Source organism: Triturus cristatus, chromosome 11 (genome assembly GCF_964204655.1).
Source record: "Triturus cristatus chromosome 11, aTriCri1.1, whole genome shotgun sequence".
Lineage (NCBI taxonomy): Eukaryota > Metazoa > Chordata > Amphibia > Caudata > Salamandridae > Triturus > Triturus cristatus.
This window is the reverse complement of record NC_140594.1, coordinates 711489823-711508827: the sequence shown is the minus strand read 5'-3', so window position 1 is coordinate 711508827 and position 19005 is coordinate 711489823. Positions and strand designations below refer to the sequence as shown.

At 45.5% G+C, this 19005-nt stretch overlaps 1 protein-coding gene across 2 annotated transcripts in view; it reads right to left on the bottom strand.

Moving 5' to 3' along the window:
- Positions 1–19005, bottom strand: part of STAG1 (STAG1 cohesin complex component) — a 1292585-nt gene that overhangs the window by 955698 nt on the left and 317882 nt on the right. For both annotated transcript variants that reach the window (XM_085634343.1, XM_085634344.1), the window contains exon 2: positions 9367–9496. In XM_085634343.1, the coding sequence (XP_085490469.1) occupies positions 9367–9395 (29 nt within the window). In that variant the 5' untranslated portion in view covers positions 9396–9496. The remainder of the gene's footprint in view (positions 1–9366; positions 9497–19005) is intronic.

Sequence of the window (19005 nt, the reverse complement as noted above, 5' to 3'; positions counted from 1 at the left end):
CTATTCAAGTCGTGGTAAAAATGCAATGTGTTCATTAATGGAAAAGACATGCATCGTTTCATTCAGAATGAAAGGAATACGCACGTTTGTTATCAAGGGAAAATAATGTGCAGTTTTATTCTGCAACAGGAGCTGCCATTCAAGTACATGAAAGGAGAGAGTGCTTGATTTCATATAGTAATGGGAAAGAATGTGCTGATTAATTCAGTAATAACAAGCGCGCGCCTCGTGCTGAAAGTTTAAAAAAAAAAAAAGCACGAGAGTGGTGCACGTGCAGCAGCGGCAAAAGTGAAACTGAACGTGCTCCAGATGGCGCCTCGGGCGCTGAAAGCTGGCGGCTGCGAGCGTGCACGTGCGCGTAACCGCAAGCGCTAGGCCAGCAAAAGCATGGGGGTAGCTCTTAAAAGTCCACTAATAAATGTCTTGCAGCGCATGTGCTGGCTCAGGCGAGACCTAAAAATGACTTAATCTGGTCACTCCTGATCTTCTTGAGAACTCTAAGCAGGAGTAGGATTGGCGAAAAGGCATATAGGCATATAGGACGCCAGAGCTCTACTCGTGCCAAAAAACGTCTCCAAGCGAGAACTGCCTTTGAAACTTCAGTGCGCAAAACCGCTTACATTGCTAGTTCTCGGCAGTGGTGAACAGATCTAACTAAAGTTTCTCCCCAATGCTTAAAGACCTTGCACCACTTCCAGATGGAGTCACCATTCGTGATCCACTAGGCATCTGCGTCTGAGTTTATCCGCTCTGGCGTTCAGAGCCTGCCAGGTGTTGAACCACCTGAGAAATGTCCTGACATGCCAGCCATGTACAGAGATAGAGCCTCTTGACAAAGGGTCTCGTCCCCAACCCACCCTGTTTGTTGCAATACCACATGGCAGTGGTGTTGACCGTGAACATCTGCATCAGGCTTCCCTTGATCTAAGGAAGGTTTTCAATGAATGCCAAATTAATCACCAAGAACTACAACCTCTCCCACATTGCCATCCCAGGAGTGACATGTCTGATTTGACTCAACTTGATACCAGCTCCTCCCAAGATACCTGCATGCGCCCCAATCAAGAGTCTTATCCAATTGTTCATAGTTTAAATCTCCCGCCAGCTGCGGTTCCTTACACCGTGATTCTGGCGAATGTCCCTCTATTACCAGCGAGGGAGCAAGAATCCTGGATTTCTCTGAAAAATAAAGCTATTCATTGCTTGGGTACTAAAATAGGTCTGTCACAGGAGATGTTCTCTGCATTTAAAATGGTGAGACGAGTCCCGTGGGTGGGAGACAATAAAAAAAAGTTTAAAGGGGACTGCGTTGTTCTTTCTTTGGGATCCCCAGCCTTAGTCCATGAAATGTTCACCAGAACAGCTACAAATAATCTTATGACTGAGGGCATTTACTTTCTTCCTCTGGGATACTTTTACCACCCAAGAACACGTGAAAACCACTCCATCTTATTTGGACCATCCCTATCCCACGGGAACCATTTTTACAACATAGAAGTGTCTAATAGGTTTGATCCTTTAGTTTCCCTAGAGGAGGTGGATTGACCTATGGCCCCTATTGATAGCCATCATTCACGACTGGACAGGGCTTTTAACATCAACAAGGGGCGAAACTTCCCAGTAATCGCCGAGGAACCTACCAAAGCCATAAGGGACATGCAACTAGGGGCTAGCTCAGATTACACTCTGATTTTTAAGTTTAATAATTCTACCAGCTTAAACACTATAATGGGACATCAAAATCGTACTGTTTCAAATATAATAGGCCCCCTAACAACGGGTATAAATGATCTTAATAAGGTCAGTGAACTTATTGAAGTAATATCTCCTTTAGACACAGTAAATACATTTGTTACCGACCCGCAGCTGCAGGGGAAGCAAAGTCAAGAAAATTTCTAGGAGGAATGTGTTCCCCAAAATGATTCTGATAAAGGCTATGTTAGAGTGGTATTTTGGAATATAGCTGGTTTACAATCTAAGGTGGATAACCAAGTTTGGGTAGATTTTATTAACAACTTTGATATTCTGTGTATACAGGAGACTTGGTTACTGGACGCATTGCATATTGATGGTTTTAAAACGTATCATATCTCTGCCCTACGTTCAGTTCATGGGAGGCATAAGGGGGGAATTTCCATCTATATTTCAAATATGTTGAAGGTCCAAAAGATAAAAACCATTAAAGTCGACCCCTTATCAAATTATCGATATCCTTTTCTCTATGCAAACTGAGATCGTGATTATTAATTTCTACAACAACATTGACAAGGGTAACTTTGTAGGAATAATAAAAAGCCTTCTGGATTTTTTAACTAACCTGGTTGTTTCTAGGGGAAGGGATGTGATCATGATTTGGGGTGGGGATTTTAATACCAGTATCTGCCAAAATCCTGTATGTGGGTTTGGGGATATTGACTCTGGTAATAATGTTCATGCAGCCCACTTCGTCCACTCTGATAGAGGTGAATGTCTTAACGAAATGATGGCTACCTTTGATTTAGGTTTCGCAAATACATTGTGTTCTCCTTCTGATGAGTTTAGTCCCACATTCATCAGACGGGGATTTAATTCCCAGATAGATTTGATCATTATTCCAATTTGCTATTCTAATTGGTTTGTCCAATTTTGTACTCACACTAGTGGCCTAAGTGACCACCTGCCATTAACTATAAATATTTTACTACCAACTAAACGCACTCTTTCGGTTTCGGAAAGTCTGGTTCAGAATCCAGATTTTGTACTGGCCCGCCAGAATGGTTTTTCCTTGAAGTGGTGTAGGAAGGACCCTGAAACACTAAATACTAAGATTATAACTAAGGCTTTAATTCCTATCACAGAGTGCCTGAGGGAAGGGTCATCCTATAGGGACATTCTGTATGCTTTTTCCGAAGTAACAGCGGTGATTCAAAATTTGCTGAATCATCCAATAAGGCCTGTACCCAACAAAGACCAGGGGTGGTTTGATACAAACTGTTCCAAGACATATTCGTTGTTAAAGGCTGCCCTTCATAAACCAGTGAGGGACTATGAGGAAATTAGAGTGTGTAGGAAGGCCTACAATTTGGCAAGAAGTAATCGTAAGAAAGAAATCAAAAATCTAGCTTGGAATAATTTGTACAAGGCTTCCCTACGCAAAGATTGCATTTATTTTTGGCAGGCGGTCAAAGCACCATTTTTTGCTACAAAAGAGGAGGCTCGAGTTGAGATAGCAATAGATGAGCTCTCCTGGGTACATTTTTTCTCTAACGTGTATGGTAATAAGAGCAGTGAGGATGTCAACTTATGTCGGGAACCTCTTTTATCTGGATATCCTATTCAGTTTACGCCGATTGACATTCAATTTTCTCACGATGAAGTGATGATGGCAATAAAAGAGAGCAAAAGTGGTAAAGCTCCATGTCCCGACGGGATACCGATTGATTTATATAAAAGCACAATAGAGCTATGGTCTCCACTGCTAACCCAAGTTTTAGAACCCTGCTGTGCTGAGGGGTTCATTAAACACTGGTCGGAATCTGTGATAATTCCAGTTTTTAAGGACCGAGAAGATCCAGCTTGTTATCGCCCTATCTCCCTCCTAGACTCCTTTATGAAAATAGCAGGAAGGGTTGTATTAAATAGACTTCAACAGTGGGCCGAGGATAATAACATCTTAAGTAGGGTCCAATATTGGTTTAGGGAAGGGATGGGTACTATCGAACAGGTTTTAAACTTTTCGTTGATTCAGGGTAAATATACACAAGCGAAGGCAGGGAACCGATTTGTGGTATTTGTCGATCTTCGTGCCGCATTTGATTGTGTTGATCACAGCAGGTTATGGAGTATTCTAGAGGAACTAAAAGTTGACCCCCCCCCCTATTTTTGAGGCAATTATATCAGGGGGCCACAGCCAAAGTGAGGTATGGATTAAAGGGTGATTGCACCAAATCATTCCGTGTGGAGAAGGGAGTTAGGCAAGGTTGTGTACTGGCCCCGTTCCTCTTCACTGTATATACCAAGGCTTTAGAAGAGGAATTGGAGGCCAGGGTGAACGATTCTCCGATAATAAAGAACCAACAGATTGTCTCCTTTCTCTACGCGGATGATGCAGTGCTAATGGCGAGAACCCAGCTTGGCCTACAGAGGGCCCTGTCAACCTACATTGACTTTATGGACAATAGGGGCCTAAAAATAAATGTTACAAAGACTTTTATGATGTCCTGTGGGAAAGGAAAGAATAAGTGTAGAACTTTAGTAACGAGGGACGGCAGAATCAAATCAACTAAAACATTTTCTTATCTTGGAATTTGATTGGAGGACCGGGGTTCCTGGGGACCAGCCGTTAAGAAAAGCACGCTCCTATTTAAAAGGGCAACTGCGGCACTGATGCTTTTCTCAAGGAAAATGGGGAAAAGGCCCCCGGGAATACTACTGAAAATATATCAAGCAAAATGTATTAGTATAGCCACATATGGCGCAGGGATATGGGGTTTCCAAGACGTTGCACCAATCCAAGTGGTTGAAAATGATTTTTTAAGGTTCATTCTTGCCGTTCCCCGGAGTTCTTCCATTTTTAATTGTCATAATGAGCTGGGAATCACCCATATTTCCGACTTGATTAAAATCCAACCAGTCTTACTTTGGCATAGGATTTGGACCTCTCCTAGTTTAGGTTTGAACCGTGAGATCATAATGGACTCCATGGGATTAGATCAGGCCAAAAAAATCCCTTGGTTAAACTATACAAGTAATTTATCTCACGACTTATGCAGACCTGATTTTTATTCTAACCCACACTATGTGCACTTTATCAAGAAAGGAGCTTAAATCCTTGTGTTTACAGCACTTTGAGTCCCTTAGATTAATGGTGGAGATAAGTAAATACTCTGCGATCCAGCATCAACTGAGCCTGTCTAGTTATTCCATCCAGCTCTATTTAGTATGCGGTCTACAAGAATATGAACGATATATATATGGACTAGGCTCAGATTTGATTGCTTCCATCGTCTTGTCTCTTTTCCTTCTGTAAATGACTGGTCCAGGAAACTCTGCCCATGTCCTTGTGACAACACTGCTTCTCAATCTACAATGCATGTTGTTTTATTCTATAAATTTTATGTTAAAGAAAGAGCTAGATGGATTAAGCCTATTTTAAAGCAGGGAGGCTGGCAGCAATGTCGTCCAGCATTTCTCTTTTTAAAATTATTGGACAATGTGTACTGTATTGGAGCTATGACGGGGCTTTTGAAGAGTATGAGGAAAAGAAAAAGTTTAACCTGTTAATCCCTATGTTGTAAAATTATGTACTTTTGGAACAGCTATATTTTATCAAGATATTTTAATGCAATTTTTAAATGACCTGATTTTATTGAATGTGTGCTTTTATGATTTTATTATCTTTTAAAATCGAATAAAGCATTTGATTGATTGATTGACATGTCTGTCACTACGGTTCGCTCCGGTTGGGGAAGAGAGAGGGGTTGCCACGGACCTAATCGGGGTTAGCCACCACTGCAGATCTTTTGCAATTCCCTCTGAGATCAGGATCATCTTATAGAAATCTTCCTGATGCTGTGCCCACTGGGATTACAGGTCCCACTACAGAGCTCACATACACCAACAGGCATGTGTTACCAGCAGGATGCAACAGGCCATGAGACCCAACAGCATCAGGGTCAGACTCAACGAAATCCAGGACAGAGGCTGAAACATCAGAATCATAGCCTGAATCTCCTGGGCTCGCTGCTTGGGAGGCTAGGCCTGAAACTGCACTGCATCCAGAAGCGATCATCTGAAAGGGAGTGTCTGTGAGCGAGTCAGATGTGACTTTGGCAAGTTGATAGTGAACCTCATCGAGTTTGGAAGGTTTGCAATACTTTGAAGGTGGGAGACGACCGCTTTTGTCAGACAATTGTCGAGGTAGAGAAAAACTAGAACCCCTCCCCCCCCCGAACCCTTGCAGATGAGCTGCAACCACCGCCATCACTTTCTTGAACACCAGAGGGGCGGCACTGGTTAGGCAAAAGGTAGCACAGCAAGCCAAGTGCTCTTGGACCACCGTGAACCGCAGGTAGTGCCTGTGGGCAGGCCGGACGGGGAAATATGCATCCTGCAAGCCCAATTCTACCATCCAGTCTCCCGGGTCTAGGGCTGACAGGGTCAGTCTCAATTAAATTCAGGACAGAGGCTGAAACATCAGAATCATAGCCTGAATCTCCTGGGCTCGCCGCTTGGGAGGCTAGACCTGAAACTGCACTGCATCTAGAAGCGCTCATATGAAAGGGAGTGTCTGTGAGGGACTTTGGCAAGTTGATAGTGAACCCCAGCGAGTGCTCTTGGACCACCGTGTGCTCTTGGACCACCGTGAACTGAAGGTAGTGCCTGTGGGCAGGCCGGACGGGGAAATATGCGTCCTGCAAGTCCAATGCTACCATCCAGTCTCCCAGGTCTAGGGCAGATAGAACTTGGGCGAACATGATCATTTTTAACTTTTTCAAGAGGAGGTTAAGGAGACGTAGATCTACGATAGGATGAAGTCCTCCATACTTCTTTGTCACCAGAAAGTAGATTGAACGGGCACAACCTACTTCTGATGCAGGCACCCTGTTTATAGATCCCTTGGCTAAGAGAGCCTGAACTTCTAGATGGAGCAAGGAGAGATGGTCATCAGTCAGCTGATCATGAGTGGCATCGCAGTCAGAAAGGAGAGAAGGAGACCCTTTGTACAATCTGGCAGCCCCAGCAGTCTGATGTCACTGCCTGCCAGTAGGGCAGGTGATGGCATATCCTGCCTTACACTTTGTGCCCATAATGGTTAGATGGCAAACTGAGGAGGGTTTGAGGCAGCGGCTAACAGGGGAGGAGTGGACTGACTCATACGCCGCCTGCTTGTCCCACGCTGTCTATGGCACTCACGCCCTCAGCCACAAAAAGGCTGGGATGCCTGAAGGCTATGGTGGCTGGGAGGGTATAGCCACGGCTGGAGACCCATTCCACAGGAGGTAGAAGGCGGATTGACGAGGGGCAAAACACAAGCCTTAGGACCAGCCCATAGCTTTATCCATCCTTAAAGCGCTCCAGTACTGAATCGGCCTTCCCTACATGCAGAAGAGAGCCATCGAAGGGCATGTCCATGAGGGAAGCCTGCACATTGCCTGAAAAAACAATTCTCAGACAAGAGTGGTGCTGCAAGGCCACAAACTAGCAGTTAATGAGCCGGTCATGTCGAGCCCAAACGGTATGGTGAAATTTGCTGTATTTTGCCCATCAGCAATAGCCTGGGGGAGTATGGCTTGGGCCTCCTCCGAGTCCATAGGCAGCACTTGCGCAACCGTGTCCCATATTGTATGGGAATAATGACCTAATAGACAAGCAGTGTCCACCGACCGCAGTGCTAGGCTGGCAGAAGAGAACATTCTTTTATCAAAGAGATCAATCCTCTTGGATTCCCTAACCAGTGGAGTGGTAGGTAACGCGCTGGGGTTAATTAAAGACATGGAGGCTCGGACCACCAATCTCTCCAGGGTGGCGTGCAGGATAAGGAAACGGAGGACTCCTGTAGGTGGGTGATGGCACGGGCAAGTGTCCTAGGCACAGGAGCACCTGTGCAGGGCTCGTACAAGACTCAGAATAGGATGTCTGTAAGGGATTCATTGAAGGGGAGTAAAGGTTCAAGGGTGAGACTCCTGGCTGAAGCACCTGTCAAGACAGTCTTGACTGCCACTTTGGGCAAATGAAGTTCCAAGACCTCAACCGCCCTACCAACCACCATTACAAAAGAGGCTCCCTCCTCCGTAGCCACGGTAGGAGGAGAGACCAGGCAGCTGTTAGGTGAGATATCTAACCCACTGGCCTCCACCAACTCCTCATACAAGTTGCCCCGTTCCTGTTCTCCTTCTAGGAGCAAGTAACCATGTGTCTCCCTCTCCAGGCCTGTCAAATAAGACACTGGTTCCGCTGCAGGAAGCATAGCCCTGGTCAGTACCATAGTATGCATCGGACGATGCCCATCCGGCTGCGTGTCTGAGTCAGGCATAACAATAAAGGGGGGGGGGGGGGCAGCTTACAGGCGTTTACACTGGAGCAGGTGCCAAGGAAGGTCTCTGTCTCACTGGCGATTCCACTCCAAATCCAGCAAGGGATCCATGGAGCTCAACTGGCGCAGAGGGTGTATCAGCTGGCATGGGTCTAGTAGAGGTCCCTCCCATGCCAGTGGTGCCTTAACGCACTCCAGAGGAGTCAGGCTGCCCAAATAGGAGGCGTATAACCCCCAAAACTCCTTCAGCTAGGCTTGGGTCAATCCAGCTCGACCAGGGTGTATGTTCCACTGACTCACAGGACCTGGAGTGCAGACACTTTCACATCTCGTCTGAAGACTTCATCAGATGTATTAAAGTCAAAGACCTCTTCGAATTCTTGTGCAATATGACCGAGAACTCGGAATGTGAGGACTACCATCAGAAAGTACTCTGAAAATGGTTTCGGGACCTCCTGCACAAATAGGACTTCAAGCGTCGCGGTGCTGAGACGCAAGGTGGCGATGAGCTTGAGGGAGCGCTCCATCAACGCCTTGGGACGCATGGCGCGGTAGTCCTCACAGGTCTTGGAGTGATTGGCCCAGTTCCAAGCCCCACAAACACACCAAGTGGGGGTCTGTCACAGACTTGCCCCACATGGTTTGAAATTAACTGATATCTTGGTTTCTCACACGAGGCGAAACATTTCAACAAAATGTCGAGAAAAAAGCCAGTTAAAAGTGACTGAGTAGCTCCTACTGGATCAGAGCTAACTAGAATGGAAAGGACAGATGTCAGCAAGCTGAGGTGGCGCCCATATAGTTACCACGCACGTCACTTCCGGCGCAGACAACACCGGCATGGAACTGAACGATGTCATCTACCGCGTAAAGGGCTATTGCTCAAAAGTCCTCCAGATCCAGTCTGATGCCTCAGGATATTCTAAGGTAAGGTATCTGCAGCTGGAAGTGTATCAGATTCACAGTTCCTTAGCTGTTCTCAAAACGTTTCCAGAAGGTTTAAAATTATGCATAAAAACGGACTAGCATATTTAACCCCTTCAGCGCTGGGCGAATTCCGCCGCGGTGCTGAAGGGTTCGAGCGCGGGCGGGCTCATGACGGAACGGTTCCGTCATGAGCACAGCTCAACCGTGGCTCATGACGGAACCGTTCCGTCATGAGCATGGAAGGGGTTAAGAATTCTAACAAACTACAATAAACACATAAGTTGAACATAACACTTCGAGACATATCATCTACTGCATTTTTGATGGATGACTACTTGCTCCACACAATCATAGGCAATAAAATATTTTGTGCCCTACACAATCAGAACTGATCTTAGAAAATAACGTCAAAACCAGTGACTTACTGCAATACAGTTAGCTCCGAGGTGATCATTTTCGTGGCAGTCTCCCAACTTTAGTTGCAGGCTTGCACTGGCTTTTATTTACAATTATAGCTTTGATCTTTTCTTCATGAATAATGTCTCACAAATAAATCTACATGGAAGAGAAAAGTTATGTTACACTTCAGAAACAATAGAATTACAAAATTAAGATTAGACATACAAAATCAACACCCAGTATGCTTTGCTAAAATGTATTAAATTAAACGTGCACATTGTGTATATATGTGTGTGTATGTATACATGTGTATGAATATATATCTATTTTTTTGTTTTCTTTTCAAATATTCGATTCAACAATATTGGCTTTAATTTTTCAGATCACAGATTTGAAACTGGGACAGTTGGAGGAGGTGTGTGGGATGGCAGAAAGGACAGAGGTGTCTAATGTGAGGACTTCCTCCATTGTGTTTTTTCTGAGTTGACAGGGTACACGTTTGTAGATTGCACACAAATTAGCGAATACTGGGGAACAACTTTCAAAGTAAATTCATGAACTAGCTCTGATTTCTAAGATATTTGTGACTAGAACATTGAGAATTAGCATGGACTTGCAGCGAGGCCTGGTATATTCTCTGCTATGCTAACTGCCTGGTCACAACTCCGCATTAGAAAATTGACTAACCTTACCTTCCACAATTCTTAAGTAGTCTTGGCATCCCCCTATTAAGTTAGCAAAATAGTAAACACAAAACCTTTTCACCTTAAGTCAAAATTAGACAGCCCTGCCCACACAGATTTAAGCAAGTGTGGGCTAGCTTTGACCAAGGCACTTTATTAGGACCGCTAGCTAATGTAGGCAATATTCAGAGGGGTTGAAAGTTTCTTGCATTAGATAATAAGAAATCCCCCTTTCTACAGGGATGGATACACTAGCCTTCGTAGTCTCGAAAATTCATAGATTTGGTATTAATTACGGCTGTTTCACTCTATTCCAGTTGAATTTCAGAAGGACTAACAAATTTGCAATTCATCACTGAAATTCACAGTATGTTTACTTAAAACATTATCAATTAGGTTAAACAAGGAGACATTTGCTAAAAGATGTATTAAAAACGAGTGTGTTCAGATAGATTTAAAAACAAATGTAACACTTAAAACAACAAGCATTGGTAATGCATCTGTTTCGCCTATGTAAGGAGTGAAGAGCTGTTTTCATCAATCATGTCCGGGAGAAGGAAAGAGCTCCCGGACAGATATGAGAGTTGAGAGGATGCGGCGCCGCAGCCAGAGCTGCTGACTCGAGCGCTGGGGATTCGGATTCAAGTCTTGGCTGCACTGCGCAACATCCTGTGATTTTTTGCAAATCACTTAATCTCTCCAGGTGAAAAATTGTAATATAAGTATGCTGCAAGAGTAAAAGGCAAAGCTTTATGAAAATGTAGTTCAACCAAAGCGGATGTTAACAATATTTCGGCGGCGAGACACTGATAAGAGAAGCAGACGAGGAACAAGCACTGGTAAATTCAGGAAATATGCTACAGCCAATAGAAATGGAGGGAAGGTAAGTGGCAATCACAGGAATCAATGAGAAGCCAGGGAAGAGAGGAGGCGGGATGAGAGTTCCTTTTAAGTTTATATGAAAAACAATAGATTTCCCAAGGTGAAGCCTAAAAATAGCTTTTTTTTATCCAATAAAACGACTGCAGGTATAAATGCATCCACACAGATTTTACTAATTACATGCCATCAGCTATAGTGGAATAATTGCTCATTTTGGATACAGCAGAAAAAAAGCTACCAGGCTACATTTTGAGCATTTGAAATAAAAACGACCTAACAATTCATCCTCTTTAAACATTAACAACCGAGAAAAGTAAGGCTTCAATTTAGATTCAAAATAATTTAAGCCACAAAATGCGGTTGAAATTCAGCCCGATGGATGGCATTTGCTTTTTCTTTTGATGGTAGCCTATTCTTCCAATTAAACTTGGCAAACTTCTAGATAGACTTGAGGAAAATGCAGTTTCGTTATCCGGTTCTCTGCGTTTGTCCGCTAGAGGCAGCATTCCCCACAACAGTATTCGCATGCCCTAATTTTGCTCTGCTCATAGCAGCAAATTCAAGCACACAAACAAAATCCATTAACACAAATACAGACAAGAATATACAGTACAACCAAATTTCAGTATGGGGTACATTGTATATTTCTTAAAAACAAACAATTTAGTGCAAATACATTTCTGCTTACATTTACAGCTCAGTCACCTGACACGATACAAGACTCAGCCACGTGTCATGCAATAATAAACGAACTAGGACATTTTAAATAAACACATCGATACTAACAGATTAAAGAAAACGATTGGCAGCAAACCTTAATTACATTTCCCTAAATAACACCCTACATAGACATTTTGCTTTGAAATATACGAGTTGAAGCATTTGACAAAATTGCATCTAAATATGTAAAGTATTTTCCCATTTCGCCTATGGTCTCTACCTCAAGCACATACACACTATACTTGTGGATAGAGTTTAGTATGCTGTTATTAACGATCGTTACCAGTGTACAGCAAACTTGACGCAGATTTAAGCAACAATTAAAAATAACTGTACTAATAGTCAAAGGTCTCTTCAACGTGATTTTACCATACTGCACAAATGTAACCACTTTCAACCAGGTTTAATTAAAGCATGTAGACATGAAAAAATCCTACGGCAGTGACTATATATGCAGATGAGAAGAGTATAATATGCCTTTACTACTGTTGGGAGAGGGGACCATGACTGTCCTGAACCATACTCACAACAATGGAAATAAATTGAATGTTAGACTCTGCGCATGTATGACAATAGCATGCATGCTTTTACTACACAACATTTACCATGCACTGCCTTCATCATGGACGCACCTCTAACACATAAGTTACATTTAAATTAAGTTAAATCCCTACATATACACACACACACACACATCTATTCACTGAAAAAAACATAGGTTTCAGGGACATTATAGTTAGAAATTAGCATTTAAAAAAACCTTAGAAATTAACTGAAAAAAAACATAGGTTTCAGGCACGTTAGTTAGAAATTAGCATTAAAAAAAACCCTTAGAAATTCACTGAAACTTAAAACTTTAATATCCTAAAAATAGTTTTGTATTTTTTTTTATTTATTATTGAATGTCTTCTTGTTTTTTAAATATTAAACAACTACATACAGTATGAAAGGGAGCCCAGCCCCACATCTGAAGACCAACACACGTCATAGACCTAGTGATCAAGCAGCTCCGACACCCAAGAACGCCACAACACCCACCACCACCCACAGGACCCCCCCCCCCCCCTACCACCGAGGCAGCGAAGAACAAGACAGCGAACTTTCCGAAAACGGCATGGACCCTCAGCCACACAATAGCTGAATATTGGGTCAGGTGTAAATGTAAATGTGCAGATATTTATATAGCGCAAATCACCAACCGGTCTCTAAGCGCTTGCTTAGGGAACCCAAGCAAGCAACCCAAGCAAGCTATTGCCCAGAGTCGCACAGTGTGAACCCATGAATCAAGGATGCACTGGAGCGAGAATTATCGAGTCCATGGACAATTTATGGACTCAAGACCCAGCCGAGCTGGGAATTGAACCCTGGTCCCGGGCTGACCTCTGCTTCCAGGTCTGCCTACTCTAACCAGTGAGCCACACTTCTCCACACTGTGTGAACAAACTATATGTGAAGGAAGCAATTCACCCATGAATAACAATGCACACAATGCAAAGTGTAACGGTGATGTACTGGACACATCTCAGTATGCAGAACACACACACCTCTCCATGTGCACAAATACTACTGGTGCTTGTTGTGTTGTGGACAGTGGACCCAACCATGTTACGTCAAACACTAGGGATGATATCAGTCATGTAGCTGTATCGCCCTCCCGCCCCCCCCCTCCTCGTAACGTAAGCATAAGCGTAACCAGAGTGGGCTGGTCCGACATACCCACTTCAGCCTAGGAGTGTGAATAAATAGGTCGGGGCTCTGGGCGTGGTTCACTTGTGAGCAGTGAAGACCAACGACTGCCAGAGCGGCGAGCCTCACGCTGCAACGAGGCTGCACCATGACAGTGGGTCTCCTCGACACAGGCCCCCTGCGAACCCAGCGGCACAGGACCGCAGACTTATGTCTGTACAGACTACTGCCTTCGATCTACACTGCGGACAGCTAACATCACAATTCAGATTGAGTAGCGACTGCAGATGACGCAGACCAGTACGCAAGATACATTGCTCCCAGTGCGGCCCTCTCGGACCACGCATCATCGCAGGGTGCGCACACGCTGAGCGCCAAAGGTACCACTAACTCAGTGCACCACAAGTCATCGACATGTGGCCTTACTGAGGCAGAATTCAATAGACAAAAGACATTGCTCCGAGTGCGGCCCCCCGGACCACGCATCATCGCAGGGTACGTACACGCTGAGCGTCAAAGGTACTACTAACTCAGTGCACCATAAGTCATCGCCACATGGCCTTATTGAGGCAGAATTCAATAGACAAAAGACAATGATCCGAGTGCGGCCCTCTCGAGCCACACATCTTCGCAGGGAACGTACATTGGATCTGATGGATGTTTCTTAAAGAATGCCAAAGGAATTTTGATTAATCACAGGAAATTAAGTTGTGATACTCCAGATAAGAGAGAGTTTTTCTATTTAGCTCTTCTGCAACTCTTCAAACCTTGGAGGACTGAAATGGAATTACTTGGAGATTTTGATTGCTATGAAGTTTCTTTCAAAGCATGTAAAGACACTGCTACTAGTGAGGCCCGCCCGGACCACGCATCATCGCAGGGTGCGACCACGCTGAGTGCTTCAGGTGCCACTAACTCACTGCACCACAAGTCATCGCCACGTGGACTTATTGAGGCAGAATTCAACGCAAGCCACAACACATGGTGCCACTAACCCTGTTCAACACAAGCCGAACAATCCCACATGTGGAACTTTGTCCGGAGTCCTGAATGGCAGTGACCCCAAGTCCATGGCAGCGACCTCAGCAGTATACTCCCTTTGATCAGTCAGGCATATTTCCATATGCAAGACCAGCGACACGTGGTGCCACTAACCCTGTTCAACACAAGCCGATCCCACATGTGGAACTGTGTCCTGAGTCCTGAATGGCAGTAACCTCAACTTCGTGGCAGCGACCACAGCACCAGACTCCCTTCGATTAGTGATGCATATTTGCATATGGAAGACCGGTGACACATGGTGCCACTGAACCTAAACTATGCAGGCCGGTGGGGCCACCAACCTATGCATGTGGCTGTGGGCCCTTGCTCACCGCTACCTCTGAGCTACACTGCGGTCAGCAGGGCTCACAATTCAGATACAGTCACGATTGCAGATGACGCAGTAGGCAAAAGACATAGCTCCCACTGCGGCACATCCGCACCAAGCAGCATCACAGGCTCAAACACTTTGACAGTGTATTATATACATATTTCATCTTTTCATGATATGCCTACACTGTGGTCAGTAGGGCTCACAATTAAAATTAAATCTTGATTCATTAATTACAGAGTCCACTAGGCAAGTAACTATCACGGGCCTAAAACCTATACAATATCCTTTTAGCATATCAGTTATAGCTTTAGTACAATCAACAAATTCATCTTCAAGTGCAAACAAACACTCAATAACAGTCTACACTACGGCCAACAGAGCTCGCAATTCGAATTTTTGACACGTGGTGCCACTAACCCTGTTCAACACAAGCCGCGACACCTGGTGCCACTGACCCTGTTCAACACAAGCCGATCCCACATGTGGAACTGTGTCCAGAGTCCTGAATGGCAGTGACCCCAACTTCGTGGCAGCGACCACAGCATCAGACTCCCTTTGATCAGTTAGGCATATTTCCATATGCAAGGCAACGACACGTGGTGCCACTAACCCTGTTCAACACAAGCAGAACCCACATGTGGAAATGAGTCCTGAATGACAGTTACTCCAACTTCGTGGCAGCGACCACAGCACCAGACTCCCTTCAGTTTTATTTGTTGTTGTTTTATATGCAAATCTATATATGACTAAGATTCTTGTTTGTCCAACCGCACAGGGACAATTCTGGGCCCAAGAAGGTTGTTGTGGGTATGTTGGTAATGTGGGAAGAGGGAGCGTTACCTGCTGATGTGAGGAGAGGCAGCGTGAAAGGGGTATTTCTCACAGAAAGAACTCCGGTATGTTTTCAGAAATGCCTCGGACAGATGGCAGCTGACGGACTGAATCACAAAATGGCTTTTCAATGCTTATGTAGTGTGACTTATGAACAGTTCGCACCCAGGCTCGCAGAGGGACAACTGCGGCCTGTCCGGTCGACTCAGACGCAGTACTACGAGCCGTCCGCTCCCAAAGGAACAGCAGCGCAGTAGCTCGCAGAGGTACAGGCACAGCAGCGTACTAGCTCGCAAAGATAGAGAGCTGCGAGCTGACGGACTGGCTTCTAACCCTATAGCTGCCAAGTAGTGATGTTGGGAAGAGGGAGCATGAAAGGGTTATCTCGCACAGACAGAGCTCAGGTATATGAAATTGCCCCCGGGACCTTTCTTTTCTATTTTCACTCGATGGAAGAAAGCGCGCTTTCTGGACCATGACCTTTCTCCCTACCAAATTTGGCGTAATTCCGTTCAGCAGTTTGACCTGTAGCCAAGTCTAAAGTTTCCTATGGAAAATCCATTGAGAAAACATTTTTTCACCCCCCCACATAGCTACCCGACGCAGACGTACTCGCTGTTGGTGAGCAGGTCAATGCTCTAGTTGTCCACATGTCACGGCTATTTTCTGAGGGCAGGTTTGCACACACACCACACCCATCCGGCACATGCATCACAGGCCATGTGACCACGCAAATATAATGCATCAACAACGTCACATCCTTTATTGCCGGTGGTGACTGGATGGCGGACGCTCCACAGGTCTCAATCAAAGAGTCCATGAAAAGTTGCGCAGAGGGTTAGTCGCACCCTGAGCTGTATGGCCGTCAGGGGCCTACTACCACGTGGTGCGGACTTGAGTTGCACAGGGTTAGTGCCACCCGAAGCTGATGTGGCCGTCAGGGGCCTTCCACCACGTAGCGCGGACTTGAGTTGCACAGGGTTAGTCGCATCCTAAGTTGTATGGCTGTCAGCGGCCTACCACCACGTGGCACTGACTTGCGTTGCACAGGGTTAGCGGCACCAAAAGCTGATGTGGTCTCCGCCATTGAGGACTCAGCGACATCTGTGAGATCTGCCGGGCCGCGGAGTGTTGACTGGCACGTGGAGTGCCCACTGGTAGACACTCCAGTGGCAGCAGGTAATTATTTGGTCATGGATGCGCATGGGCGTCAGTATCTCTCTTACTTCCCTCTCTTCACTCTCTCGCTCACTCTCTTCCTTCCTTTCCTTCTCTTCCTCCATCTCCCTTTCTCACTCCCTTTCTTTCCATCCCTCTCTTTTTCTCTCTGGCTTTTTTTTTTCCTTGCTCCGTGTCTCGCTCCTTTGATATGCGCATTACACACGTCCTTATTTTGTGCTTTATTTTCCAGGCTGTGTCGTCGACATTCATGGCCCCGACAGGAGTCTTCCGCCTTGTTGTTTTGTGTTCATTTTGTTAAATTTACTTTATCCTTTATATACAAGTTTACAAAAAAATTAAGTTTGAAGAAAAAAAAATTCAATAAAGCTTTTGGTTGTTACTTAAGTGCTGTGTGACTCTTTCTCGTTCTTATTACTGTTATTTGGTGGTGTACAGCATGGTGTTAAATTTTGGGGCAGTTATCGCGGGAATACTGGTGATGTCTGCAGTTTGCACCAGCTTCTGAAAAGTGTGTTAGATTTATCTCAACTGTAGTTGCATTAACGTGCTGATAATGAGATGCAGAATAGGCGTTACCGTGCAAAAACACACGAGGTGCACCTTTGAGATTTATTCTAAATACTAAAATCCTGTATTGAATTGCACTATGGTAGTGGGTGCATTTACAGTGTACACACAAAATCAATGAAGAAATCTCATTGTATTTATATTGATTGGGAATAGTGGGTCAGGTGCTGGATCTTGACGGGATACACTGAACAGTTCATTTATTTTTCTCTACACAAAAAAACCACATCACAACTAAAGGCAAAAACTGCGATGCGAAAAATTCAAAGTCGATAAGCCACGTTAGCACCAGAGATTTTACACCTGCTTTCTGCTGGTGTTTAGCAGAACGACTACCTGCAGCATGAACACAGCCAAGAGCCACACCTCAACACCCACAGGTGCCATAGAGTCAATGAGCATGATACACGGATACCCATGAGGGCCATAACACTCATCGCAACAACCCCAGGACCACCAACGCCCCCCAATCCCGCATCTGAGCAAGAATGTCCGTGTGGTCATTGTGTTAGCATGATAGGCACGGACCCTGCAACATCACAGTGTGCTGTCATCAGCGGACGTTACATGTCACCTCAGCGTTGGCAGCGAGCCTGGAGATGTAGCTACACACGCATCCTCGCACAAGCAGCAAAGGGAACGGGGTGTCTCACGCATGTCCGTGTGCAAGAAGTGCGGTAAGTGTGTCTCTGTGTTCTGGTGTGGCCGCCACAAGGGCCGCAGCAGTCGATGATGTAAAGTGGCATGCACCACCTCAAACTGCAGTGTCACGGTGTGATTGGAATGCCGCAGGACATGCGCGAATAGGCATTACAATGGTGTGCCATAGGAGTGCACGGGATACAACCGCACTGCGCACAAAAGTGTGGGGGCTCGTGGGAGGGAGGAGCAGCTGTTTGGCAACGTAACACAGTGAACCCACCCATGTGCCACGTGCTGGGAATTTCATCTATGATGACCAGGGTCGCAGACATCCCACAACACCCACGACCGGCCTTTGTACACATCCTGTATGAATGCAGCTGGAGAAGTTACTGTAAGGATGAAAGGTTCTTTGTCTGAGCTATCTTACGCCAACACATCTGCAGCTCCGAGAAGGAACTTGCAAGTGGCCAGCCCCCCCTGACAGATACAATATTTGCATCCGTCTCCCACACTACGCACTGCCCGATTTGACAACGAGTGGACATCACACACTCAAAAGTCCTTTGTCATAGTTAGCGTGCGGGAAATGGCCTTCACACGTACTCCCACCACAACCCTGCCCTGCATCCATTGCACACCGACCCGGCTCATTGCACCAAGCTGTGCCATTTCATCCACAAGACCGGTACACGGCAAGCCAGTGCAGCTACAAGCAGAGACACCGACTCATAGCAGGGCATCCTAAACACATGGTCGACTCCATCCACGTCCACCTATACCTTGCACGTCTGCTGCATGTCCTGGGTGCACTGCCTTTGGCAGTGCTGCGGATCATTTACCGGCTGAGCTTCCGCATTAGGGACGTCACCAGCGTTCAACCTGTATTGCAATGTCGCACGTGCCTATCCGAGTGGTGCATGGACGAGTGCCTCTCCAACGTGTGGGTAGCTGACATGGATTACGACGGGTGTGTGCGCCCCCTGTTGGCCCACGACCAGGAGTGTCTTGGTGATGCCCATTTATGGCATGCACTGATGTTTGGCATGCATGTTGAGAACTGGTCCTGGGAGATTGCACGTGTCAGTATGTAGTGA